The following is a 14,945-nucleotide window of genomic DNA, read 5'->3' as shown; positions in this document are numbered from 1 at the left end:
GCAACATATTCGTTGAACAGCTGTACCCCACAAGCGACCTGCAGGACTAGGGCTGCACTCTTGAGATATCTGGACATCGGGGAGGTGAATGGACAGGTCTAGGTGGGCTGTGAGTGAATGCAACCGAGTGTGAATGGGAGGGTCTATTCGGCGAAATGCGAAGTGACGTGGCTTCTGCCTGCTCAGATCTGTTTTCCTTATTGATCCTGAGCGGGTTCTCATCACCCTCGTTTCTCTTCTCTGTCCTCAATCGAAACAAGCATCATTCACCATGGGAGCTGAATACATCATCTTTGGCCGTGCCATCCCCACCTACAAGGTACACATCGCTCGACGGCAGACAGAAGCAGCAGCCGACTGAGAAGTCGTCTGCCACCAAGTGTTCTCCTTGGTCTACCCCTGGATTCCGATTCACTGAAGCGATTGGGACGCAACGTCTTTTCCCTCAATAATCATCGCGGATCACTCTTACCATAGGCGAAATTGAATCAGTTCAGGAAGCAGGAATGAATCAATTCAGGAATCGAAGATCGACTAGATCAAAAAACCGGCATTGTGTTCAGGACCAGATATCAGGAATATCATGTGGATCCACAAGGGTGGTTATATAACATCAACTGGCAGGAGAGATATCTAGATCTGCCATCTGGAGGCGACACACAGGATCCGGCCCTTGAAACTCTTGTGACAGGATCAATCTCTGCAACTGCAACGTTCACCAGATGCTGGATCAGGGCTCTCGGAAGATAAAACGCATATTTGTTCTAACAGGAGCGTTGTGTCATCTACGCGGATTTTATCTCGTTTAGTTGGCTATTGCCACTTACGCCCTCGTAAGCGCCCCAGTTATTGCTATGCAGATGGGCAAGAAAGAGGCTTCCGGTAATGCCATCAAAGCGGCTTCCCAAGACGAGGAGGACTTCATCCGTGAGTTCGTCAAGGCCGCTGAGGAGGACCAACCCAAGAACGTTTAAACATGGACGCTTGACATGTCGTCCTCACACGGAAAAAACAACGAAATAGAGCACAAATAAACCTTCTGCACTATCGATAGACACATGTGTCCGTTCATTTATTGTGCACAACGCTTGCTTGCCCGAACCCACATTTCATGCAAAAATGACTAGGTTCTGTGTTGTAACTGTGGCCGGTGCTGCGATGGCGAAGTTTCAATCCAGGTGTTTTGTCGAAGTGCTGGCCTAATTCCCTCGGAAGAGAGTATTGCCATTTTATCAGTCAGGGCAACTTTATTCCACTCAAAGTGGATCTTGCTTTTTTTTTGCACTTTTCTTTCTTCTGCCTTCCCGCCTTTCCCTTTGTCTCTTTCATTCCTGATCTTTTCTTCCCCCATGAGATTATACCCCTGCTAGCGCATCACAACACGAGTCATTTCATCTCGTCTCGATTGCATTTCCACGCATTGCCTCTTCCAACACTTCTTAGTACTTTTTGAGTTCTGTAATACTGTACTTTACTATTATGTGGCCCATCGACGATTTTCCGGAAATCAATGTAAGCATCAACTAGTCTCGATAGGCTGCACAATCCAGACCCATGGTTGGAAGGGGTCTCAGGAAGGGTGCTGCTGTATTCGCATCTGCTTGGCGCAAGCAATCAAGAGGCCTGTCCCTGGCTGCGCTATCGTATTCTCTCTCCCTCAATGGCCAACAACCGTATCGGAGCCCATGGTCTAACCCGTGTTCCTTATTGGATACGTTATAGGTCCACTCATACATTGGAGTTATAATCGCCATCACAGGAAATGTGAGTGCTCAAACGTCTTCAGAGAGTTTTTCTGCCTTCGATCGTCAGCAGAGTCTAGTCAATTGCAGTTGCACGTTGCTTACTCTATCGCAATATCATCAATCTTAGATTCTTATTTCGGTCGCCCTGAATGTTCAAAAATATGCCCATAACCAACTCCAGCCAGGCGCAAATACGGATGCAAAGCTCCTTCATACCAGACCGACATACATCCTTGAGGAGGATCCCATCAGTGTCCAGCATGATACCCAGCATTTACAAAACAGTGCGCCCTACCATGACAGCAGCGATAGCGACGATGAGGACAATCGTGAGCGCACAAGCATTCACAGTTCCCAGAGCAGTCGGTGCAGCCGCAGAAGCAGTCTACCCAGCAACCATAACAGCGATACCAGCGTGCAGACCGACACGATTACTGCTGGCCCAATTCGACCCGATCTAGAGGCGTTTTATACGAGCGATACAGCCTCGGAAACAGAGTACTTGCGTTCCAAGGCATGGTGGCTCGGGATGACACTGATGATTTTGGGTGAATGTGGCAACTTTCTGGCGTACGGATATGCCCAGGCTTCGATCGTGGCTCCTCTGGGTACAGTAGCACTAGTGAGTAATGTCATCTTAGCACCGCTGATGCTCAAGGAGCCCTTTCGGAAACGGGACCTCGTCGGTATTGTGATTGCGATCATCGGAACTATTGTGGTCGTCATCAATTCCAAGGAAAGCGAGATCAAGGTACGACGAGCGGCTACAGCCTTGTCTCCCCTATTCAACTGTTGCAGCTTGTTGGCATATGACCAACGTTGGCTGCATGGAAGGGCATTGCACGGAATGTTACATGTGGACAGCTCCCTTTTTTTTTACTCACCAAGATATTTTTGAACAGTTGACTCCCGAGGCTGTCGTTGCTGCGTTGCTTCAAACCCAGTTTATTGTTTACTTCATCGTGTGCTGCGTGCTAGTCACTGTCCTCATCTCGCTCTCAGATACGATCGGGAGCGAGTACATTTTCATCGACCTTTCGGTTGTCGCCATCTTTGGTAAGAACTCCTTGCCATTATGAAGATACTCTGCCAAGCAATTAAACAATGCGGTTGTCCGTGTCTAATAGTTTTTTTTTGGGGGAGACTGCAATAGGTGGTTACACGGTGCTGGCGACCAAGGGTATCTCTTCTTTACTTAGTCTGTCGTTTTACAAGATGTTCACATACCCGATCGCGTATCTGCTCGTCTTTGTAATGGTCTCAACGGCGGTACTGCAGATCAAGTTTTTGAACAAGTCACTTCAGCGGTTCGATGCAACAGTAAGTACTATGTTTTAAAACTTCTTTGGGGTAGAGGTGTGGTAAATTGCTACATGCACACCCGACACTAATTGACTTTTTATTTTCATCTTTGGTATGATAGCAAGTTATCCCAACGCAGTTCGTTTTATTTACCACCAGTGCTATCATTGGATCAGGAATTCTTTACAACGACTTTGATGAGATGGACTTCAACAAAGGCTTCAACTTTTTGACAGGATGTTGTATGACCTTTTTGGGCGTGTATTTCATCACTTCCCATCGCGACAAGGACGAGCCTACAATACCTACTGCAGCAGGTGCCGAATGGGCCCTGGCGCCTCAGACGCAATTTACGCCTACCCACCATCAACGCTCCTCCATGGATTCTTACATTACAAACCGTTTATTATACCCTCAGGATCAAAACAGATCAGAGTTGTTCATGGAGCAGGGGAGGGTCCCAGTCCAAAGCCTGGGATACGTTATCCCTCAGCCTTATGCACGCCCAATAAGATATTCGCTTACTTCAGAGTCGGCAGGACTTACCGCCTCTGTTCCATTGCTGGGCTCGTCGCATAGACAATCAGTTGCTGGATCTAAGGAACAGGTGTCGTTTCTTACTAGCAGCGTAAATGCCCTGGCAGCCGTTGGATCAGCCGTCGGAACCCATCATACGGCACTTTTAAGTTTAGGTGAGCTGGCTATTCTGATTCACTCTTTGCATATCTCAGGATTAACGACCAAGAGTTTTAGGCGTTGCACGACTAAGCATTTTTTTTTTTTTATAATAAATATAGAATCCAAGTATGGCCGTAAAGGAGATGAACGTCGCGGCAGTATTCAAAGTCTCGGCTATGTCCCTCATGCGCCGTCGCGACCTCCTCTTGGGTCGCGGACAAGCTCTGCCAACAGTGGTGTGTTTCCTACACTGTCTATCACAAATCATCCCTCCAGCACTTCGCTTGTCCCAATGGAGCTCAACTATGGCACCTCTCTACAATCAACACCCGTGCATCCTCTACGATCCCATACTGGACATACGGCGGACTCACGCTTTCAGACACCTCATCTTCAGGAGCGCTCATTGCCACAGGACGGCCTCCATAAGCAGCCACACCGGAAAGTGTCGACCCCTCATATGTCCAGGGAGCACAAGGAGACCAAAGGAACACCATCTTCACTAAGAATCAAGGCACCGGATACTGCAGGCGTCGCTGTTCCAAGGCGGAATGGCGATCGACATATGCTCCCTTCACCCGATGAGCATGATTCTCTGAGAGATATTGCTCAGTCTTTGGACTCTGCTAGTTCGTCAACACCCAAGGCCTCGTCAAAGTTCCTCTTGGCGCCTACGTTAAGCTCAAGTCCTGCGAATCAATCAGTGCAGGGATCAGAAAACACACTTCAATCTCTGAGATCACCTACAGCTCCAACGGTGCACGGCAATTATGGCCACAAGAATAACATCAGCATCAGCAGCAATAGCAGCAATCGTAGGGGCAGCACTGCAGCATCAGTATTGAGTGAACAGGGCAGTGCTGCGACGTTACCACCGTTGCCGCCACTCTCGGACAGTGGACCTCAGCAACACTATCCGCGGAGGAAAAAGACGCGTGGTTCTGTGGTGTCTTCAACATATGATTCGGATCCGTCTAGCATGCCATTGCAGCAGACAAAGCGGAATCAAAGTTCTCTTAAAGATGAGGGTGGGTCCATTACACAACAGTAATAAAAAATGAAGCAACATTTTTATTCTTAATTAATGTGAAGCCCTCTTTGTCGACTGAGTCGACTTTTTGACTGAAAAATGTTCGTAGTCTACTATGTTCATGCGAATGAGCCATCGACTGAGCAATTCAGCCGCTCAAACTTTGTATCTTACATACGATTTAGAGTTGAGCCTTAAAATCTTCATGTCAAGCTATCGAACATCTGCTGGAGGACGATATATAGCGCATCTACGACGACACTATGGTCCTATGCCTCAGAGGAAACTATTTACAGGCAGCGAAGCATTCGAAAGATACGCGGATGAGAGAGTAAACAAAGAGGCCGTCGCTAAAACACGAAGGGAGCATACTCGTGTCCATGACTTATGGAATATGTGTTGAAAAGAAACAATAAACGCCAGGAGCGCAAAGAAAGTTGAAGAGAACAGGTTGTACATGGTGTTTTTTGTTCATTTCTAATAATTTGTGCGAGTTCAGGGAACGCAGTATGTAGTGCCCAGGTACAAATACATGTATCGCGGCGAACATAAAGCGCGGTTCCCATCACGAAGCGCACGCAGCCCCGTGCACATGTGAGAACAAAAGCAGAAAAACGAAGAGCATACATCTTGTTCTTGAAATGGCAATACGCGTTTGTCATCGAAAATAACCACAGCCCTTTAAATAATCGACATGTGTGCCTTACATAGACTCAGCATCTCAGCATCCAACCTTTCCGATTTCCTTTTTCATACGACAAACCTTTCTCTGTAGGCAGTACACACAAAGACCCTTCTCCACAAAAAAACAAAACTAAAAGAGTTTGTCCTGCCTCATTCCTCTCATTCGTTACAACTCATCACCATGACCACATCCTCGGAGCTGAAGCACGTCGAAGCTGACATCGACCAAGACGACCAGGTGCCTGTTCAGGACGAATGGGGCCCCACGATATCCCACACCAAGGCCCCCTTTGAGATTGGCGATGTCTTTTTCTACTCTGTCCTAATCGGACTCTTCTTTGGTGGACTGCACCTTTACGGCGAGCGATTCTGGTCACACATCCTGGCCACCTACCCAAAGCCTGTGATTGTCCTCGGCGGTTCGTTTATTGTTTCGGAAGTCGGCTTCTGGTTCTGGGTTTCACTGCTGGCCATCCTAGACCTGTATCAATTCCCAAAATCATTTTGGAGATATAAGATCCAGCCCCTCAAGGTCCCGACATGGGAGTGGTACAAAAAAGCACTCTGGGTGGTCCTACAGAACCAGTTCCTCGTTGGTGTGCCGACAGGTCTGCTGTTGTACAAATTGATGGAATGGCGAGGCAATCCGATTGGGATGGAGTTGCCGACCGTGTGGGACCTGGCCAAGGAATCGATCGGGTTCTTGGTGATTGAGGAGATTGGGTTCTATTATGGGCATCGATTGTTGCACCATCCACGATTGTACAAGAGGATTCACAAGCAGCATCATCTATATACTGCACCCATTGGCATTGCTGGTAAGTGAAGGACAAAAAACGCGTACATTGAGGTACTTGAATCTTTGGAGTGACATGGCTATTTGGCTGACCTTTTCGTTCTTTGCTGTGATTGTGAAAACGCCATCCCATTACTGGTGATAATATTAGCAATTTACTGCCATCCTCTCGAGCATTTTATGTGCAATCTGTCACCTCTTCTCTTAGGGCCGGTGGTAATGAAGTCGCACATCTTGACCTTGTGGTTGTGGATCACGATCGGTAGGTTGCAAATGACAAAATAACGTGCTTCGTATCCTTCGGGCCCTTTGTACCTTTGATGCTGTGGCACTGAAAAGAACTGCTGACGAACTTCATAACTTCTCGTTCGTAGGCCAAACCAATGCGATCAATTCCCATTGTGGGTTCCACCTACCATTGTTCCCCTCACCACTGGCACACGACTACCATCACGAGGTGTTCAACAAGAACTATGGACCTGTGGGCGTTCTGGACTGGTGGCACGGCACAGGAGGAAGTCGGGAGATGACGCTAGAGAAAAAGAGGCAGCGTGAGGCGGCGCAGGCCAAGGCTAAAGCAGAGCAGCTGGCCAAGCAGACAAAGCTGGAATAGTCATCGGATGTCCTCTCGACCATTGCTAGGAATAGGTCGTATTATATTTAAAGATCGAAGGGGATGTTTATCATTTGCTGCACAGCCATGTCTTTTGGACTTGTAGAGTCGAATGGTGTGTTGTACCGCCATAGGGAACCACTCTTTAAGCGCCATGCATCCATTGTCCACTTGTTTCGTGTTCTATGTTTAATTGTTTCCTGTTGGTGCTCTTGCAGTCAGTCAGTTCATGAAGTAAAGAGACCAAACGCGAGTCTTGCAATTTATGGCGTGACGGCTAAGGAGGAACCGAAGCGGAAGGGTGCGAAGCACCGCAGCCTTAAAAGGACCCTTTCCTTGTCCGCTTCGCCCCACTTTTGCACACACACACACACACACACAGTACTTCCATCGACCTCCTGAACGAACAACACGTACACCCACTTCTCCAGACGTCCCTGTTACAATACGTGTGCAATCGTTCTTCCGCTCCTTCGTCGTCAATTTACTTCGCCATCACTTCCCTCTCATTCCCTCCCGTTCTTCGTTTTTGCCCTTTACTTGTTTGGCATACACCCCACATACAACAGGCAGACATTCAAAGCACATTCATCTCTTTGAGCTCCATCGCTTTTCTTTCTTCCGCTCCCCTCCCCTCCCCTTCCCCATCACCTTCATAAAGCCAACCTTGCCTCATATTCCTCCCTTGAGCTCTCTCTGTATCTTCGCATTGACGTTAAAAGCTCTTGCATACACTGTTCCAATTTAATCACTATCCTTCACCTCCTTTCCCCTCTCCCGCCTGACACCCTCACTCACCTCCTCTCGACCCTTGTACCTCGTTTCTTTTCTTTTTTTTTGCATAAACCCCCCAATACGCTTGCCTGGACATGAGGCTCTATCGAGCAGAAACGGGCAAGCGCGTGCAGATACCCCAGCTGCGGCCCAATGATGGGTAAGTCCTGTGGAGTCCCGTTGACTTGGTACTTTGATTGTTGCCACCATTTTTTTTTTTTGTAAAAGCACAAATATGTTTTCCGCTCCTCCCCCACCCCTTGACCTGTTTCCTAATGTCGCAATCAAGGGTGCACTGAGTGTTTGCTAAATAAACCCGTCTGATGCTGTTCCTTGCTCTGCCTTGCATTTGGCTCTGTTGCTCTGCTGTTATACTCTGTTCTGGATATCTAGGCTTGATACGTTGCGTCTGGCCATCGAAAAGGTGACCAGGATCCCTCAAGGCTCTCAGATCCTCATGACCTCTGAGGGTCTACAACTCAAGCCGGGCATGATGTTTGAGGCAATAACATCCACTGGGAAGGTAAGGCGATTCAGCCAGGGAGGCGTATCCATTCAGCTGCAGGCGTCACTGGCGGGTTCTGCTGCACATCAGAGAGCTTTTTGGGGGGTCATCAGATGTCACACATCCCGGATGCAGCTAATATTCTGGATCAACTCTCCTGCATCCTGTCGAAACACGCACATTATCTCACAATCAATTACATGTCTTCCTGTCTGAGTCTGGTCGTCATCATCTATCTCTGCCTGTACTTTTTTCATTTTACTGTGCAGAATGATGCTGGTTGGCCTTTTGTAACATGTTTACATTGGGCCAAGCTAACAGAGGACGACGCAAAAAATGGAGAGCACAACCTGCTTGATTCAGGAACGTACGCACGCGCGCACCGTCGCACTCGAAATGCATCATTATAATGTGGCAAAGGGCACATGTATGACCAAAATGTATCACCACTACATATGAACTGCTGTTACGTCTTTTGGTGGCAACCTTGGCGGCCGATCCGATTATCTACGCGCACATCCACACACAAACTGACTTGACGAACAACAAACGGGTGTACATGTCCAATGGGACGATGGATCCGATCCGCGGGAGGAAGCATGCATCAACAAACAGCACCAATCGTACCCCTTTGTCACAACACATCATTTATCCTACGCATCACATGGTTCCAAGGGTGCCCCATCTTTTAATAATATGCATTGTTCAGATGACCATAATACGAATGAGCAGGGTCACGAACAGGGTATCGGCGATCGCCTTCATTGTTGATATCACATTCCTGCCGTCCTGCCCTGACGTAGTGCCTCAACTCGGGTCGAATGGTCATTGTGGCCCATCATTTCGGAAGCGCATCTGATCCATAATCCTTTTTATATGAACGTGGATAGGACGAGTACACAATCATGATCTACAACCGTGAGGTTCTTACGACAGACATTTCCAGCAGCATCTTGACCCTCACAGAACAGGCAAGGACCGAGCCAGCACTTCCAACACTCTCTGCGGCGCAGCTTCAGGTCGTCACGGTTCCTAGTCGACTGGAATCGCCTTCAGCCAGTCGAGAATGGGGAAATCAATTTCAGCGGACGTTTGAGGTCTATGCCGCGCACGTGCTCTCTTATTACAAGACAATCGTGAGTCATGCGGCAATCTGCGAGCGAATTATGGAGGAATTGAGGGTCCAGTCTTTGGCAGTTCAGGTAGCCCTGACCAATTTGGACGCCCATAGCAGGTACGAACACAAAGGCGAAGGCGCCCAGCGCACAAATTTTGTGTCATGAACAGGATGAACGCCCACCGACTGAGCTGAGCCCAAATTTTGTTGATGCTATTTAGGTCCGTGCTGGAAACATACGAAAAATTCAATGCCTTTGCTACCAAGGAGTTGACAAAGCAAGCTCGGCTGCTTCAATCGTATGTCTTCGTGTCATGATGATCGTTGTTTTCAAGAAAGTAAGGAAAAATTGAGCGCAGGGTCATCTTCTAATATCTCTGGAAATACAATAATCACAACACTAGGTTTCCACGGGATATTGAGGCGTTGAGACAGATCAAGGTACACCCAGCATTGCTCCCTGCCGATTCGTCCGACCGCTACATCTCTGACTTTATACCAACGGAAAAATTGGTACTGTGGGCAGAGCGCTGTCAGGAGATTCACCAAGGCTTGCTGCGAGACGGGAAAGATCTTTCTCGATCTATTACAGAGGTTCAAGAAGGCACCATTGCAATCCGGAGCAACAGTGGGATCAAGTACGTTTTTGTCATTTTATCAACTATTGCGGATTTTCTCACTATAGCTAGACTGCTGGCACTCACATCAACGTTGCGATCTCCTGCTTTCTTCAGCCTGGAACAGCTTGAGGATGCCATGAACGAGATTATTCAAACCGTCGAGCAACAGAGCCAGATCCGGGAACGTGTCATGAGAGGTTCGCTGAGGTTTTTTTCTTTTCTTTTTCTGCTTGCTGCTTTCTATCCGCGTTGTTGATATAGCACAAATGTTAACGCAGAGTCATCCCAACGCTATAGATCAAACCCGCGTAAAAGATAAACTGGCAGAGATTCTTAAGCCCTCTGGATTTTCGACATCGACTTCAACGTTGGAGGCGCTTGTGCAATTGGCGAATGTCTACATCACGGACTACATGGATACCTCAAGACGTGCGGATGACATGCTGCGGGACAAACTCGGCGTATTCGTATCTGCAAAGCGATCTCAAACGGCCAATCTCATCACCCAGCTCATGCACATTTCGAAACTCCAATCCACTATTGCTAGTATACCACCCAGCCTTGGCAATTTGGACGATGCCCTCCGGAAACGCGACGCTGATTTCAGTCAACTTGTGTATGTACAGCGGATCCCGATCGCATATGGTGCATTGATAGTGGAAATCGTCCGCAGGCGGGAATATGCGAGGCTTCTTCTTCAAAAGTCCCAACAGCTGGCAGAGGTCATGTCGCGGTTCAGGCAGCAAGAACAACGCAGGCGCGACACTTTTAGATCCGATATTGCCAAGTTTGTGCCTGTGATCGTCCCAGGATTGGAAGATGTGCCACCGTTTTGTGAGGTTAATGCTCTCAACACACGCGACCGCCTTCCCCCCTTCACACGGGAACATGTAGCAGAGTTTGAACGACTGGTGGACCAGCTAAGCATTGGACATGAGAGCCATTTCCTTGGCGCGGAGCAATCAACCGCCGGCGCCGGCACCAGCTCCATCAGCAGTGGGCAGGAAACGAACCAGGATGCGCTTTCCAAACTTCGAACGACCCTCACGAAGATGACAGCTCACATGGATGCCATGAGCAGCGAATTCGACCGGCTTCTTGAGAAGACTTTCATGACTGAGCGAATCCAAAGACTAGAGGAAGAGAATGCGCGACTTCGGGCGGACATGTCGCGAGTTGAGGTTCAGCAGCGCTCGGGCACTCCGCAGCTGGCACAGCACCCATTCCCACGACACGGTACCCCAGCTGGAGGGGTAGGAGGCTCTGTCGCGCAAGGATCTACAGCCACTGCCGTATCAGGAGGCGCTTCTGTCAATCCACCGACTTCACCGAAACTGTCTCGGAAGCCCTCCAAGGGACACAGCACCGTACCACCCACCCACCGAGCAGACACAGACGAGCAACAGCACATTTTGCAGCAGCAGGCGCAGCAGAATCAGCGACTTGTGAAGGAAAATACTGAGTTGGCCGATAAGACCAAGGCTTATGAAGCCAGAATTCGGCAGCTGGAGGATATTCTATATCAAAACTTCCGCGCGAGTTCTAGCGCAGATTCATCTATCTCTAGCAAGGATTCCCGTCATCAGCCAGCTATATCGCCTGTTTCTGAACAACCATGGAAGTCGCCTGAAGACATCCAGAATGCTCGTAGCCAGTCTTTGGCCAGAGAGAGAGAACTAAAGCGGGATGAGGGGCGATTGTTGTCACTCGAGCAGGACCTGCAGGATGCATATCAAAAGCTAGAACAGGCCGAGACCAAGATCCAAAACCAAGAGGACATTGAAGCTGAGGTAACATATTTTCTCTCATTGTCTCATTGTTCATTACTGTGCCGCTTGCATAGGTAGGATAATATTACTGACTGCTTGTACGTTTATTTCGTTGAATATCATTAGCTGCGTCAAAAACTCTTGGTGTTGGAGTTGCAGTCGGCGACACTCGATGAAGCGCCTGAGGAGGACAAATCCTTGAACACCTTGGCGGCCAAGAAGAGATCGGAAGAACTAGAGGAGCAGCTCAAGGGTATAACTCTCAAATACGAGCACTTTATGAAGCACAATGAACAGGAGAAGGAAGAGCAGGAGACGCAAAACAAGGCATACAAGGACCGGATCGAGGAGTTGTCCAATCAATTGGGGCTCGAGAAAGAAATCCTGGAAGGTCAATTGGAGCAAGCTAGGCGCACTGCGGAGCAGGCAACTGAGCGAGTGACGGAGTTGGAAAATGAACTGGCTGTCGTGAATGAGGAACTCCAGAATAAGGTCCTTGAGCTGGAGGAGGAACTTGAGAACCATGCTGCACAGCACGAGGAGGTCACAGCCCGTGTTAAGGAACAAGAGAGGCAACTTGAGTCACACCGAGCAGTCCACAGCGATATTTTGGTACAGCTCAAGGGCCAGGAGAAGAAAGCGGCGGATGCTCAGCTGGAATGCCAGAAGTTGGAGGAGAGATATGCAAAATTGCATGATGTGCATACGAGCCTGGAAAAGGACCACGAGGCCCTGAGCAGGACTCACACAGACCTCTTTAAGAAACACGCAGACACACAAAAAGCGAAAGATGAGCTCGCGCAGCAAACCGAAACCCTTCACAAACAGATATCGGACCTAGAGGCGCAGCGCGAAGCCTATAAAGTCGACGTGAACCTGCGACTGGAAGAGGCCAAGACCATGGTGCGGCGGGCCGAGGAGGACTGGAAGGAGAAGTCCAGACTTCTGGACCAGATGGAACGCGCCACCAAGGAACTTGCTAAACCTATCCAGGATTGTCTGGGCGCACTTGGTCAGGACAATGCACAGGTCGAGACTGCTACGTTGGATCGAGTTCGAGAGAGGCTTCAAGACATTGCGCAGGGCATTCAGACGTTGGTCAGCAAGCATCTTCTGGAACAGGCAGAGATGCGAAAAACTCATGAAGATCATCTGGCCGGGTTGCGTAAAGAGCGTGAGACGAGCGAAGATATCCTGAAATTGACCATCTCTGAGCTCAAGAAGACCAGCCAGGAGGCTGAAGGGGGAAGGGCTGCGCTTAAGGATGAGATGGAGATGGCGCTCACTCACGCTAAAGAGGAGCTACAGGACATCAAAGTCTCTTTGAGTACTCTTTCTTTGGATCTCGGAATCCCATTGTCGACGATTTCCTCCAGGATGGACTCGCCAGAACTAGCCTATCCGACTTCATCAGTACTCCTGGGCACGTCGGAGAAACGAGAGAAGTCCGGAAGTACAGTGCTCTCTCTGCATCCTATCCAAGATACATCGTCTTCGGCGGTGGCGTCCTCTGGCAATGGATCCAGCAGGAGCTCAAGTACAACGGTTCCGCTCTCGAAAGATATCTTGCAGACGTTTGATTTTGAAGACCTGAACGTAGCGGAGGCGACGACTTTGATCAAGAAGAAGCTGCTTGCCACAGAACATTTGCTCAAGAGATGGCAACGTGAGTGCAAGCACCTCAAAGAAAAGTACAACAAGGCAGCAGCAGAAGCCCACGAAAAGATTGCGTTCCGCAATTTCAAGGTCGACGACTTGACGCTGTTCCTACCCACACGGAATTCCATCTCCAAGCCATGGGCTGCGTTCAACATCAATTTTCCACACTACTTTTTGCAGATGACGCCAACGATGGCCAACCAACTCAAAAACAGGGAGTGGATCGTTGCCAGGATTACCTCAATCACCGAGGCAATTGTCGATAAGCGACTGGAGGCAGAGGAGGAAGGCGAGAGCTCCACTTCATTGAGCTCCACTGTAGTGTCTCCTCACAATCCTTTTGGACTCGCAGACGGGGTCAAGTACTATCTGCTGGAGGCCACGAGTTGGAATGGGTATCATGGAAGTAGCCACAGACATAGCAAGGTGTCGTCGTCTGGAACGAGTGGTAGAAGTTCCAAGGACTCTCACAGAGCGAGCAGTAGTCTGCGGCATACACAGAGTCAAATTTTAGAGCACAAGAAGACTCATGATCACAGCGATATTTCAACATCGCCCGCCCTCGATGCGGTACCTGTAAGTGAAGCAACCGAGACTACATCAAGTGCATTGTCCCAGCTGCCCCCTACGGGCCAGACGAGCACTGTGGTAGGCAATCGCACCTCGGTCGGTAGTACGTCAGGATCGGCTCCCATTACGATCCCGTACCAATCTGCGGCCACGAATGCCCTCCGTGCGATTTCAAGTTCTGTGGGGAGCACAGGATCTGGCGGTTCCGGATCGGTTTCATCGTTGGTTGCGCATCACTTGGGAGGCGGCTCTGGATCAGGGTCCGCATCGACCATGGTAGCAAGCAGTCCTCCACGGACGATGATCATGTCGTCTTCGCCTCACATTACTGGGGTATCTACGGTCTCAGCGATGGGAACGACGGTTAGCGTCAGCGGTGGATCCGCGAGCGGAAGCCATCCTCAAGCACATGCGCAGAGTCATGGTCATGGTGGTACTTCTCCAAGTCTAGGATCGGTTTCGATGTTTGGATCTTCTAATGTGCCGATCCATCCAAGCCGACTGAGCATGAGTAGTAACCGAGACGATTTGGGGCAGTTTGCAGTGTTTGCGACGGATGAAGATCAGGAACAGGATCGACAGAAAGAACAGCAACAGCAGCAGCAGCGGGAGGCCCTTCATAGAACCACGTCGTCCACATCAACATGGCGAGACATCTAAATAGATAGATTACTATCACTCTAATACATACGTCCAGCATTTTTTCTTTCTTTCTCTCTTCAGCAGAATATCGTACAACGTGTATATTGGTGGCAAAGTGGCTATCAAACTACCCTAAAATTGGATGAGTGTAAGGTAAGAGGTGATGCAATGAAAAGTGGGGTCGCGTCAGAACAGGCAGATATTTTGTCATCATCCGTTGTTTCTGGTAAATTCGATACGACTGCTGTGCATATTCGACTAGCTCCGGTCGCCCGCTGCTGCTGCGGGTGGCGAAGAGCGGGGAATCATTTCTGATTATGACCAGTTGACTAAGGGGGGGTGTCCGTGTGATGTCAATTGCCGGTCGATAATTATAGTTCAATCTGCATTACGGCTCTTCTAATCATTTCTGACCTGCTCATTGCTCGTGTGCGTGACCAA

General features: G+C 49.1%; 4 protein-coding genes across 4 annotated transcripts; all 4 read left to right on the top strand.

The window, feature by feature from the left end:
* The first annotated feature begins 230 nt into the window (after positions 1–230).
* On the top strand, positions 231–1,127 carry BC939DRAFT_448583 (uncharacterized protein). The gene is made up of 2 exons (XM_051555255.1): positions 231–319; positions 810–1,127. The coding sequence occupies exons 1-2, from the start codon at positions 272–274 to the stop codon at positions 972–974; spliced, it is 213 nt and encodes a 70-aa protein (XP_051413270.1). The 5' UTR covers positions 231–271; the 3' UTR covers positions 975–1,127.
* Positions 1,128–1,285: 158 nt separating this feature from the next.
* On the top strand, positions 1,286–4,798 carry BC939DRAFT_448580 (magnesium transporter NIPA-domain-containing protein). The gene is made up of 7 exons (XM_051555254.1): positions 1,286–1,512; positions 1,723–1,764; positions 1,873–2,496; positions 2,648–2,801; positions 2,899–3,065; positions 3,169–3,739; positions 3,845–4,798. The coding sequence occupies exons 1-7, from the start codon at positions 1,480–1,482 to the stop codon at positions 4,774–4,776; spliced, it is 2,523 nt and encodes an 840-aa protein (XP_051413269.1). The 5' UTR covers positions 1,286–1,479; the 3' UTR covers positions 4,777–4,798.
* Positions 4,799–5,479: 681 nt separating this feature from the next.
* Positions 5,480–6,923, top strand: BC939DRAFT_528102 (uncharacterized protein). Its single transcript, XM_051561447.1, has 3 exons — positions 5,480–6,257; positions 6,387–6,497; positions 6,610–6,923. Exons 1-3 carry the CDS (start codon positions 5,621–5,623, stop codon positions 6,846–6,848), a joined length of 987 nt encoding a protein of 328 aa, XP_051413268.1. The 5' UTR covers positions 5,480–5,620; the 3' UTR covers positions 6,849–6,923.
* A 1,862-nt stretch (positions 6,924–8,785) lies between these two features.
* BC939DRAFT_128182 (uncharacterized protein) lies at positions 8,786–14,674 on the top strand. The gene is made up of 6 exons (XM_051550044.1): positions 8,786–9,361; positions 9,466–9,543; positions 9,649–9,882; positions 9,979–10,061; positions 10,162–11,654; positions 11,760–14,674. Exons 1-6 carry the CDS (start codon positions 9,033–9,035, stop codon positions 14,520–14,522), a joined length of 4,980 nt encoding a protein of 1,659 aa, XP_051413267.1. The 5' UTR covers positions 8,786–9,032; the 3' UTR covers positions 14,523–14,674.
* Positions 14,675–14,945: the final 271 nt, after the last annotated feature.

This window comes from Gamsiella multidivaricata (genome assembly GCF_025024155.1).
Source record: "Gamsiella multidivaricata strain RSA 2152 chromosome Unknown BC939scaffold_25, whole genome shotgun sequence".
Taxonomy (NCBI): Eukaryota; Fungi; Mortierellomycota; class Mortierellomycetes; order Mortierellales; family Mortierellaceae; genus Gamsiella; species Gamsiella multidivaricata.
The sequence above is the reverse complement of the archived record's forward strand: the minus strand, read 5'-3'. Positions and strand labels throughout refer to the sequence as shown.

What these genes read in the sequence shown, in the direction of transcription:
- BC939DRAFT_448583 (XM_051555255.1), top strand. Translation starts at nt 272, where the DNA reads ATGGGAGCTGAATACATCATCTTTGGCCGTGCCATCCCCACCTACAAG. An exon ending in GTGCCATCCCCACCTACAAG is followed by an intron (nt 320 to 809) that starts GTACACATCGCT and finishes TATCTCGTTTAG; the next exon opens with TTGGCTATTGCCACTTACGC.
- BC939DRAFT_528102 (XM_051561447.1), top strand. Translation starts at nt 5,621, where the DNA reads ATGACCACATCCTCGGAGCTGAAGCACGTCGAAGCTGACATCGACCAA. An exon ending in TGCACCCATTGGCATTGCTG is followed by an intron (nt 6,258 to 6,386) that starts GTAAGTGAAGGA and finishes TGATAATATTAG; the next exon opens with CAATTTACTGCCATCCTCTC. An exon ending in GTGGTTGTGGATCACGATCG is followed by an intron (nt 6,498 to 6,609) that starts GTAGGTTGCAAA and finishes TCTCGTTCGTAG; the next exon opens with GCCAAACCAATGCGATCAAT.
- BC939DRAFT_128182 (XM_051550044.1), top strand. Translation starts at nt 9,033, where the DNA reads ATGATCTACAACCGTGAGGTTCTTACGACAGACATTTCCAGCAGCATC. An exon ending in CGGAGCAACAGTGGGATCAA is followed by an intron (nt 9,883 to 9,978) that starts GTACGTTTTTGT and finishes TGCTTTCTTCAG; the next exon opens with CCTGGAACAGCTTGAGGATG. An exon ending in AAGAGGACATTGAAGCTGAG is followed by an intron (nt 11,655 to 11,759) that starts GTAACATATTTT and finishes GAATATCATTAG; the next exon opens with CTGCGTCAAAAACTCTTGGT.
- BC939DRAFT_448580 (XM_051555254.1), top strand. Translation starts at nt 1,480, where the DNA reads ATGTGGCCCATCGACGATTTTCCGGAAATCAAT. An exon ending in TTCGGTTGTCGCCATCTTTG is followed by an intron (nt 2,802 to 2,898) that starts GTAAGAACTCCT and finishes AGACTGCAATAG; the next exon opens with GTGGTTACACGGTGCTGGCG. An exon ending in TACGGCACTTTTAAGTTTAG is followed by an intron (nt 3,740 to 3,844) that starts GTGAGCTGGCTA and finishes TAATAAATATAG; the next exon opens with AATCCAAGTATGGCCGTAAA.